The following is a 12,168-nucleotide window of genomic DNA, read 5'->3' as shown; positions in this document are numbered from 1 at the left end:
CTTTTCTCCTTCTCTGGGGCCGATAATTACACAACTAATAACTAGGTTTCATCGCTTTCATTTGTCCATTCACCCATTTGCTCGAAACCATTTCGAACTCTGCCTGTCAATTGGATGGAAAGTGAACGCTTCTCTCTGTGCTTTCTAGCTCAATAGAGCTGGTGCGTGCAGAACCGCTCAGTGACCCACTCCCCCACCCCCCCCCCCCACCCCAGGCTTCCCTCCTCACTCAAAGGAGCAGAAACTATGAGATTTAACGGCTGTGTCTGCAAGTCTCTCTTGCGACCAGGTTTGGCCACGGTATAAACGTAAGTTCAGCTAGTATCTTCCAGAATCTTCTTTACAAGCCATCACTTGGGTCTTCATCTTCCCTCGTCTTCCCCTCCTCCAACCTTCGGTATGGAACACAGACAAATGGTTCTCGTTACTATTTTAACCATGGAGACAACAACCTCCACAAGAATGGGCAATTCCAAGGCTTACAGGAGCCTAGTGATAGATAGATCCACACATCGGATAGTCTTCTAATAACATGCTTCCTAAACACACGGCTGATGGTAGTGTAATAAAAATCATTTTAACACTCGGGCTTTCCAGGAAGTTTCTTTTCTTGGTCCTATGAAGTGTGACGGTGCCTACCTTTCTCTGTAAGTTGTGAGCGATGGTCTTGTTTTCAATGACAGCATTGCTTTCGAGGCGGACTAGCTGCTCCACGCGAGCTAAAACTACGTCCAGACGCATGTCAAAGCCAAGTTCCGCAGCTATCTGGCCCAATTTCACTTTCTCTGAAAGCTGATCCAGAAACTTCAGATACTAAACCCAGAAAACAAGAATGAAAATGAGACACGGGAGTTAGGGTGTGGTCTCACCGAGTCCTTCTCTCTCACACAAGTTTACAGGTTGTTCTCTTTAACGTCACCCCAGAGCCTAGATTCTGACTCCAGGATTGGGTAGTGAATGTCTGAACTACCTTACCAATTCTCTGCCATCCTTCCTGTCCAAATACTCTGTTCTGCCCTGGCCAGTAACCTTGATGTCAGCTTAATACCAAATACACTTTAAGCCCTGGCACGTGACAAATGGACTGTGCCCCCAATTCCACTCTGGCCTTCTATGTGCCTTGGCAAAAAGCCACTGTGACCTTGCCCCTCCCAGGCTGTCCCAGCACTTAGCAATCACTCGAAAACCAAAGTTCTCCCCATGTATACTAAAGTTGAACATCAGTTAAGGGTTGTTGTTGTTGTTGTTGTTGTTATTATTAAAATGCTTTAAGGGAGCTGGAAAGACGTCTCAGTTGGTAAAATGCTTGCAGTATAAGCATGGTGACCTGAGTTTGAACTGCAAAACATACATTGTTTTTAAAAGCCAGACCCTGAATGTGCCTGTAATTCCAGCATGAGGGAGGCAGAGACGGGAGGATGTCTTGGGGTTCACTGGCCAGCCAGTGTAGCCAAATGAGTAAGCTTCCGGGTCAGTGAGAGACCCTATCTCAAAAAATAAGGTGGAACACAACTGAGGAAGACATATGTTTTTGTGTGTGCACGCACACACACACACACACACACACATGCATGCATGCATGCACATACATGGGGAGAGAGCTTCAGGAAATGCTCTTTAAAATGTTTAGTATAACATAATTGGGTGAACAACAGTCTAAAACAGAAATGTGTGATATATGTCATAGTTTGCAAATCTTTTAAATATTTATCTTTGTTTTATGTGTGTTGTTGCCGTCATATGTGTATGTGTGTGCACCACATGCAGAGAGTACCTGAGGTGGCTAGGAGAGGGCATCGGATCCACTAGAACTGGAGAGACAGACATTTCTTTGTGAGTCACCATGTGGGTGGGTGCTGACCAGGTCCTGTACAAGAACAGCAAGTGCTCTTGACCCTTGAATCTCTCTAGCCCCCGCAGCTCATATTTTAATAAACTCAACCTGCACAAAGCTTAAAGGTCATCCTTCATTTAGCTGCTATTGTTTACCTGAGCATATTCGGACACAGAACGCTCAGTGTGTGCTGGATGAGCGAAGCAATCCATCAATGCTCTTGCTCTACGGCAATGACAGGATTGGGGTTCTATCTCCAACACCACCTTCTTGCTGCAGTAACTTCTCAGCATCTGGCACTTTCAGGCAATTAGATGGTGAAATGAGTATCATTTCCTGCCGTCTAAGTGTATCAGTTTAAAGCCTGAACTATTTATATTTTAGTCATCAGGATGGAATTATCTGCAAGTGTATATTTTCCAATTTTGTTAAGTAGCATACAGATAAATACAATTTAATCATCTTTGGAATCTACAGTAACTACCAATATAGCATCATTCACTACGCTTTGACGCCACAGACAGTTTTACATCTGAGTTGTCACACTGTCGGTTCTTCTTGCTCTGGTGGTTTCTCCGTTTGGGACTTTATTTAACCTCTAATATGTGCTTGAACATGACCTCGCTGCTATTGCTTGCATTTTAAGTGGAGGAAGCAGATTTACCCTCATAGATTGGTAGGATTAATATGTGAAAATGGCCCTCCTACCAAAAGCAATCTACAGATGTGATGCAATCCCCATCAGAATTCCAACACGATTCCTCACAGAAATCGAAAAGGCCATTTTCAATATGGAAACACAAACAAACCAGGATAGCTAAAGCAATCCTGAATGACAAAAGAGCTGTTGAAGTTATCACCATCCCTGATCTCAAGTAGTACTGCAGAACTACAGGAATAAAAACCATGTGGGATTGGCATAGAAACAGACATGTTGATCAATGGAACTGAATTGAAGGCCCAGAAATGAGGCCACATACCTGTGGACACCAATTTCTGACAAAGATGCCAGAAATACACACTGGGTAGAAGACAGCATCTCTACCACGTGACGCTGGTCAAACTGGATGGCTGCATATAGAAGAATGCAGATCCATACTTATCGCCCTGCCTAAAACTCAACTCCAAATAGACCAAGGACCTCAACATATTAACCAGATACACCGAATCTGATAGACCAGGAAGTGAGGAACTGAACTGAATTCACTGGCATAGGAAAAGACTTTCTGCACAAAACCCTGAAAGTACAGGCACTAATAGGACGACTAATAAATAGGACTTCATGAAACTGAAAAGTTTCTGTATGGTAAAGGGCAAGGGTATTTGGACAAATGGGCAGACTACAAAACACGAAAAGATCTTTACCAGTTACATATCCAATAGAGGTTGAATAATCTAAAATTTTATGTGTAGTTGTGGTGCCTGTCCTGGATCTCGTTCTATGGACCAGGCTGGCCTCAAACTCACAGAGGTCCACCTACCGAGGGCTGGGATTAAAGGCGTGCGCCACCGCCTCCTGGCTTGAGGAAGGGCCTCTTTCGAGGCCATTAGCTGTTCTGTTGAGGGCGCTAGAGGAGTGGCCCAGCAGATGGGGGTATGCACTGCTCTTTCAGAGGATCCAAGTGTGTTTCCCAACACCCCTTCAAGTGACTCACAACTGCTTCTAACTCCAGCTCCAGGGCATCCAGTGCCCTCTTCTGGCCTCCTCGGGTACCTACACTCATGTGCACAAACCCATGGACCGCCCCCCCCACACACACAATTAAAAATAAAATAAATCTATCTTTTTTTTAAGATTGCAGTTGATGGAAAGTTGTTTTATTTCTTTTTTTCTTTTTCTTTTTTTTTTTCTTTTTTTGGTTTTGAGGTAGGTTATCACCATACACCCCAGGCTGTCTTTGAACTTACTATGTAGCCCAGGCTATTCTCAATCTCATGGTCCTGTGCCTCAGCACCCTAGTAATATAGGTATGCCCAAATGGCTTAAAAATCTTTAGTTTTGCAGAAATAAAAAAGGGGAGTTACTGTGTGTGTTTTATTCATTTGAATCACAGGTTACCATGAGTTAGAGACCATGCATTCTACTATATTGTACTGGTCTAGAGTATATCTGGTACTTAATCTATACAACTTTACTTTCAATTTTACATCACCATGCCCTTACTGCTTGCATCTGTGGAAAACTCTCTGTGGACATAATTAGCTTATGTAACCTGCTTTCATAGCTGAGAACTATTTTGGCACAATTTTGATGAAGTCTAATGTACACTTATGTGGAAAGAAGGGAAGAGGAATCAACCTACATGAAGAGGGTCCTAGTGGTTCACATTTGTAATTCTAGCACTTAGGAGGGAGGCGAGAGAATTGCCACAAGTTCAGGGCCAGCCTGCACCAAACAGTGAGTTCCAGGCCAGCTTGGGATATGGCGTTCAAGGCCAACCTGAGCTACAGAATGAGAACTGATCCTTGGAGGAGGAGGAGGAGGAGGAGGAGGAGGAGGAGGAGGAGGAGGGAGGAGGAGGAGGATCATGTCCCCATATATGTGAATAAGAAAGAAGCTGTTATTCCTGCCTCCAAGTTCCAACCGCATTCCACATCCATTTCCATCAGAGCACCAAGGGTACCAGTCATGCCCTAGTCCACCTGTCTCATGTGGACTGGCTTCCACAGAGGCCTTTTGAGCATCTCTGCCTATCTGACCCCTCATGTAGCTATGGCCATCCTCAGTTTCTTTTAAGTTCAGAAGAATGAAAAGGAGTGAGTTTCCAGAGTACACTTTTCTCAATCAAAGAGTATCTTTCATGACAAATTTTGTCCCCCTAGTCTTGATTCTAGGCACCTCCTTTTCTGTCCCTGCCCTCTCTCCATGGACCCTTGTAGCTCACAAGTTCTTACTTCTTCACTATTACCAACAAAGCCTTTCTTTGACCCTGCTTTTCATGTTCTTCTCGTGACTCTGCACCCCTTCCCTTCTAGTTACACTCGGCACAAAGCAAGTGAGCTCACTTACCATTCTGTAAAACCATCTCCAAGTCCTGCTGCCCCCCGCCTCAGGCTCAGGTCCTTAGGGTGGACTATTCTCTCATGCTATTCTTGTCTCCCTCTAACCTAATGGTACTATTTCCTCTGAGTAGTTCCACTGCGACATCTCAGCTCCACCAGGCATGCATTGCTTCACCGTGGATCTAGGTTCTGAAAGCTGCAGCATCAGTCAGGGCTGTCATGGTGTGGACATCATGGACAGTTACACCACCACTCGATGAGTTTGTCTTTGTTAACTTTTGAGGTGCTGGGGGTGTGACCTAGGGCTTTGTGCCTGGTAAGCACACACTCTACCACCACACAATAGCCCAACCATGGTCATAGAGGACCACCGTCATACACACAATCTACCACTGCCAAAAGCATAATTAGGCAGCAAATGACTGCACTCTGATGTTCACAGTCATTAATTATACTTTGTATTCTATAGAAGAAAAGAACCTTCAGATCTAAAAGATCTTCACGTCCCATTCTTCTCTTTGCCATAGCTCCACTAAGAATGCCACATTCTACCATATACGATTACCCACTCTGCATTCTCTGAATATAGCACTGGTAAGACTTCACACCTTTAAACAGTGTCTACCTACAGCATCTGCCCCCTCCCCCACTATAATCCTATTTAGCCTTCAAAGATGAATTGAACTATCTCCTCTCTTGTAAAATCCCCTCCTTGTCCAGAAGTGTCTACAATACTTTATTAATACACTATGACAACTATAATATATATAGTCTAGGGTACAGCAGGGTATCTTAATGCCTGTCTCCTCTATTAAATGCTGAGCCTTTACTAATAGAAACTATACATCATCCATACTTCAGCTACCCCAAACCTTCCAACCTCATAGATAGTGGACACACAATAAATACATACTGGCTTTAACTGGATTAACAATCAAGGAAACCCCCAAACAATAGGAAGAGGCTTATTATTCCTTGGAAATTAGCTTGTAACTCAAGACATGATCCGTTCATAGCCACTGCAAAGTTCAGAATGTTCTCAGGTACAGTTTCAGCCCATGACAGATACTCGCACCACAGACGCGCCATCCCATTCTTACTTTCTGTTTCTCAAGATTCAAGTTGTCTCTCACGATGTCTCCAGAAAGCAGCTCTCCCTCCAGGTGACTCAGCTGACCCTGAAGGACCTCCAACTTGCTCTCTGCCTCATGGGCCCTCTGTATGGCTTTCCGGTGAAGCTCGGCTTCATTTCCCAACTGCTCGACAAGGTCTGATATCTGGGCTTCAAGCTGAGAGACCATCTGGAAACAAAGACGGAGAAGAAGGCAAAGCCTTGTTTAGATGACACAAAGTGTTCAGATCCACCACTCTGCCCAAGAAGCCTCACCACTGTGACACCCACTTGCCGATTCCTGGTAAAAATTAAATTAAAAATAGGTCCTGGTAAAAATTAAATTAAAAATAGGTCATTTGTAGCTGTTTTCCTCTGTTTGATATAAACCAACATTTGTTATCAGACTGATAGTGGTGGATGTTTTTTTTTTCATTTTTCTATAATTCCTTCAACATGGTTAGTCAATAAATATTTATAGATAATATTTACTTGTCTCCAAAACTATTATTAATTTAGAGATTTCAAAGCTAAGCTGGAAGGGAAAAGGTTCAGGTAAAAAGTCATCTCAAGAGCCACAAAAATGTCATTTCCCCAGAGAGACTCTTTCAGCACATACAGTTGATTAAAGATTATGTGGTGAATTTATCATGAGAAGCAGCCTGGAGGTGTTATTGGGAATTCCAATGCAGACAGACGTTTTTCTTCTATTTCGCCTTCTACTAAATATTGGTTATATACATCCTAGACTTCAGTGGTACAATTATATACTGATATTATCATTTTAGCATCTGAAAGGTCAAATTCTTTTTAATATGGAGACCAAAAATTCTCCCAGTATTTACATCCTTCCCAGGAATTCCTCTCTTTGGTCCTGATTGTCCTGTCCTCAGAAACAAAGAGCAAAAGTTAAATCACAGACTTAAAGCACACTTTCAGACCACCCACTGATTTTACTAAATTTGGTTTTTGGAAAATGCTGAGCTCAATAAAATTGGGATAAAACATAGGTAAATAAAAGTGTTTTCTTTTGTTTGGGGAAGCATAAAGGAAAAGAGTAATAGATGTTTTACAGTACTAATGGCCTCAACTGTTTTGGCTTTTTTAGAGTTTAAATCCAGAACAGAAATCAGGCTTTGCTTTTTTCTTAGTCATTTATATAAACATGTTTAATGCAAGAGACTGAAGCTGCCATCAATTTTTTGGAAACACTATTTTATGTTAGATATGATCTGACTTAAACTCAGATCTTCAGTGAAGGGCCAATAAGCATAAATTAGAAAAGAAAGTCCACGTTTACTTAAGTTTTCATCCATCCCTATGTAATACAATACAATAAATATATACTGTAAAATGTTCATTAAAGGCCAAAAATATAAATTGGAAAAAAAAAACTTTCCAGGATCCTCCAAACAGAGACGACAATTATTTATTTACTTATTTGTTTACCTATTTTAAATAATGTATTGGTTTTGTATTGTTATGATACAGTCAAGATTGTGTCATGCATACAACTTCCTGTCCTTGTTTTTACCTAGTAATGGTTTAAGCATCATTTCCTGTCATTTTCTATCATTCAAAATGATTAGCATTGCAAAGGCTGCATTAATAATTCATTATGAGGGATTAGAGAGATGGTTCAGTCATTAAGAGCACTTGTTGCTCTTGCAAAGGACCAGGGTTCAATTCCCAGCACCCACATGGTGGCTCACTACTGTCTGTAACTCTAGTCCCAGGGTACCTGATGACCTCTTCTGATCTCCAAGGTACATACACATACAGGCAGCAGAACACTCATACACTAAAATAATAAAACAAATAAATTTTTTAAAGATTTAGAAAAGAATCCATCACAGGCTGGTCTGGAACTCCTGACGGTCTTGCGTCCATCTTTTGGTGCTGAGAACTTTTTCTTTGTTTTTCATGGTGAATTGCTTTAGAGATTGAACCCAGATTCATACAGGCTAGGCATGTCCTGGTCTACATGAGACCCTGCCTCCATGCCCCTACCCCCAGCCCAAGCATTCCTATACAAGAAAAGAAAATGTTTCTTCTGATGACCAAAGCTGTCTAAAGACACCACACAGCAAACAGGTAGTGGATCCAGGTCAGTGGAGGAGAGAGGCTAATCAATTCCTTGTTCCAGAGTGGACTGAAGTGAATAACACCTGGAGGGCATTAGACCAAGCAAACTGAAATCTCATCCTCCACTTCGATGGCTCTCAGAGTACCTAGCCTATAATACAGCCCACTCTATACTTCAGTGGGTATTTCACATCAGTATCTGATGGGAGGCCACTCAGAGCCATATTTGAGGAATTATTTTTCCTCCAGGGAAATGTGTACCATTATTACAGAGCAGAAGATTCTGACAAACCTCGATTCCCCTTGTCAGCTCTAAGAACTATCGCCAGTAGATGTGCTGGGGAGTTCATGAGTGTGAACGTTTCCGCCATCAGTATTGCCGATCCGATGTATGAATTCAACCAACCAGGTGCTCTTTCCTTAACGAGTGTCGGAAAACCTTCAGGAATTTTCCTCTGCCGGCCAGATGTGGTGGCCCATGCCTATCTATAATCCTAGCACTGGGGAGGTTGACACAGGTCATCCTTGGCTATAAAGCAAGACCAAGGCTAGCCTGGGCTACACGAGATCCTGTCTCAAGGTAGTAAGAGAAAAAAAAGACATTGTCCTATGCCATATTTCCAAAACTATTTTTCTTTAGCTATTGAGTCTTTTGTCAACTAGAAATCTTTCTACAGAAGACAAGTAAGGGACAAAAGCATTTGAGTCAAAGCCAAGAGACCCCTGCCTGCACACCACCTGTTAGACCTGAGGATGCTCCAAAGAGCTTGAAAGCCCAACGCAGGCCACTTTGCAAACTACTAGTAAGTGGATGGTTGAACTGTACACAATGTACCAAATGGCTACTTGTTAATCTGGGATCCAGAGTGGAGCAAAGAGCTGTGGCCCTTCCCAATCAGTTACCCCATCACACTGTGGCCCTTACCAATCTACCCCACCATCACACTGTGGCCCTTCCCAATCTACCCCACCATCACACTGTGGCCCTTCCCAATCTACCCCATCATCACACTGTGGTCCTTCCCAATCTATCCCACTATCACACTGTGGCCCTTCTCAATGTACCTCATTATCAAACTGTGGCCCTTCCCAATCTACTCCATCATCACACTATGGTCCTTTCCAATCTACCCCACCATCACACTGTGGCCCTTCCCAATCTACCCTATCATCACACTGTGGCCCTTCCCAATGTACCTCATTATCAAACTGTGGCCCTTCCCAATCTACTCCATCATCACACTGTGGCCCTTCCCAATCTACCCCATCATCACACTATGGCCCTTCCCAATCTACCCCATCATCACACTGTGCCCCTTCCCAATCTACTCCATTCACAAAGCTGAGCTTCAGAAGTTTCCATAGCTGTCAGGGCACACAGCACACGGTTGTTGTTGTTTTCAGAACTAAAGTTACATAAACTTATTCAAATTTACTAAGAGCACCATCTGACTCCATTCTTTTGAACACCAGATACCAGTCCCTGGGCGTTCCTACCCAAACTGTATACCTGTTGCTTTTCACACCAAGAAGTCTGAAGAGCCAATGGACTTTTCCTTCCATAGTGTGCTATGAATGTACACTTGATGTTCTCAAAGTTTCTCTACTGAGGATGTAGGGACTTGGGGACGGGAGCATCACAAAAAACACATGCCTCAATTTGGTTAATTAAAGACTTACTTCAGCAGGCTACCCTCCAAAAAGAAACGAGAGATTTGGGAAGCAAAGTCATAATGCCCTCAGAGCTAACTCACCACCTCCCAAGGACAAGGATTTGTTGATCTCCACAGAGAGGCCTTTTGCTCTGAGACGCTACCAAACAACGTGAGAGCTCTGTGCCCAAAAAAAAAGCCTCCTGGGTCACCCAAGGTCTGGTACTTTCTCTTATTCAAATAATATCTTTCATTTTGGAATTATATAAAGTAAATTATCCAGTAGCTTAACACCAGGCTTATTATCAGCCAAGTTCCCCTTCCTCTACATTAGTCTGTGGGGCCAACAATGTCGACTAGCTAACCCTGCTCCCTTCCTCTTTGTTCAAGTCAACTTTTGTTACAGGTTAACTTGGTACCAGCAGAAAAGGAAGGTTGGTGTACCTAAGGCCCTCAGAACGGAGTTTATTTAGAAATAAGCTTTTCACCGAGATAGTGTTAGCATTGGCTCACTGGGGTGAGATCTGGTTAGCTTGTCCAGTGTCTTCATAAAAGGGAGAAACTTGGATGCAAACACAGACATATATAAAAGGAAGATACTGTCAAAACATGGGGAGAACCCGTGCACCAGCCAGCGAGGGCCTGGGGCCATCATCAGAAGCCAGGCGAGCTTCGCAAACACAGGAACCAGCCCCACCTACACCTTGATTGCAGAATTCTAACTGCCAGAACTGTGAGCTAGGAAGCTCTGTTGACACCACCCAGTCAGTGGCACATGGTTAATGACGTGCTAGGAACCAATTACGACTAGGGAGGCTGGAGGCACGACACCCCTAGCTGTTCAGACACCACTGCACCCCGGAGTGAGCATGCAGAGTAACTTTTGACAGTGGCACATCAGTCTGCTGGTGCTTCTCGGGAAATGTCTGCTGTAGGGAGTGCCAGGGAAATGATGGTGGGCTATGAGATTTGAAGAACTGGGGGTGTGGAACTTCCCTCAGGCCTTCAGGAGCATCAGGCTATGTCCACGGCTCCTGCAGAGCCTTTCCAGCTTTGGCATTAAGCAAAGCCAGCAAAAAGAAAGTCTACACCAAGATGAATGAGCTTGTGTGATTCCTATAGTTAGTTTAGGAAACAAGGAGAAATTGATCAGGTCACATCATCTCTACACTTAATCAATTCTCCTTCAAATTAGTAAGCTAGGAAATACCTCAAACTGTAGAAAAATGTGCCTCAAAATGTAAAATGTAGAAATGTTGCATGTTTCAGCCATTGTGCAAGAAGCCTTTTATTCTTAAACATCTGTTACATGACCTGAAATTCTAGGCAGAATAACATCCAGAAAGTCCTTTTGGATTCCTGGGAATCCAGAGGTAGGACTTTCCTCTGGAATGACTTTGCCCTTGTGGGGAGGCATTTGGTTATGTCTAGGTTGTCTCAAATTGGGGCTGAGGGTTGCCCTGGGATCTAACAGGAAGAGGCTAGAGATGCTACTAACACCCTGCAATGCACAGGACACTACCACCAACTGCCACACACACACATATAAACACAAATACACACACAACACTCACACACATACACATATGCACACATACATACACACACATATATATATACAGACACATACACACACAGATATACAACACACACATTATCCCATACAGAGCTAGCTGTGAGGGTACACACCTATAATCCCAGAACCCAGGAGACTGAGGCAAGAAGATTATGCGTTCAAGAAAAGTCTGGCTATATAAGACCTTCTCTTCAAAAAAGAGGAACAAGAAGAGGAGGAAGGGGGAGGAGGAAGAAAAGGAAGAGAAAGAGGAGGAGGGGAGGAGGGAGGAGGAGGAGGAAGGAGGAGGAGGAGAAGAAGAAGAGGAAGAAGAAGAAGGAGAAGAAAACTATCTAGTCTAAATATCAATAGTACCATAGTTAAGAATCCCTGCTCTAAGATATGGTACAGCTAATTTTTAAAGAGAAAATTAAATTTTGCCAGAAGCAGAAATTGAAGGAAGAAGTAGAAACAACTTAGGGAAGAAGTGGGGGCGGTGTCCCCAATTCTCCTGAGAACTGCACATCTAGCCGAGGGAGCATGCACAGCCCCAGAGTAAACAGGAAGAGAGGTGTTCTGTGGCAGAGAGCGCACATGAAGTGGACAGTGTGCCAGGCCAAGCCTGCAGGGCCCTCGCATGGGATGACTCAACAGCTGGCTGCCTGTAGCCATGGCAGCTGGCAGGGAGAAGCAGCTTCCTCCACAAACAGATTCATCAATTTCTAAAGCTCCCGTTCTTCAAAAACATTTCTAAGACAATGCGCAAAATCCATTTTCTCCTGATTTTACTTGAAGATGAGTCACGCAAGACACCAGCTACATGCTTGATTTGGGGCTTTTAAATGGGGAAGTGCAGCTATTGAGAAAAATTACAGGGTAGGAGAGGTCGAGAAAGACACTAAAATGACTGAATCATTCCCATTTGTAT

General features: G+C 43.4%; 1 protein-coding gene across 1 annotated transcript in view; it reads right to left on the bottom strand.

Annotated features, from left to right (window-relative positions):
* Window positions 1–12,168, bottom strand: part of Ccdc170 (coiled-coil domain containing 170) — an 84,340-nt gene that overhangs the window by 12,665 nt on the left and 59,507 nt on the right. The window contains exons 7-8 of the mRNA XM_028890224.2: window positions 5,938–6,138; window positions 640–813 (exon numbers count right to left, since the gene is read on the bottom strand). Of these exons, the coding sequence (XP_028746057.1) occupies window positions 640–813; window positions 5,938–6,138 (375 nt within the window). The remainder of the gene's footprint in view (window positions 1–639; window positions 814–5,937; window positions 6,139–12,168) is intronic.

Source organism: Peromyscus leucopus, chromosome 8a, assembly GCF_004664715.2.
Source record: "Peromyscus leucopus breed LL Stock chromosome 8a, UCI_PerLeu_2.1, whole genome shotgun sequence".
NCBI lineage: Eukaryota > Metazoa > Chordata > Mammalia > Rodentia > Cricetidae > Peromyscus > Peromyscus leucopus.
Note: the sequence above shows the minus strand (reverse complement) of the source record. Positions and strands in the feature narration are given on the sequence as shown.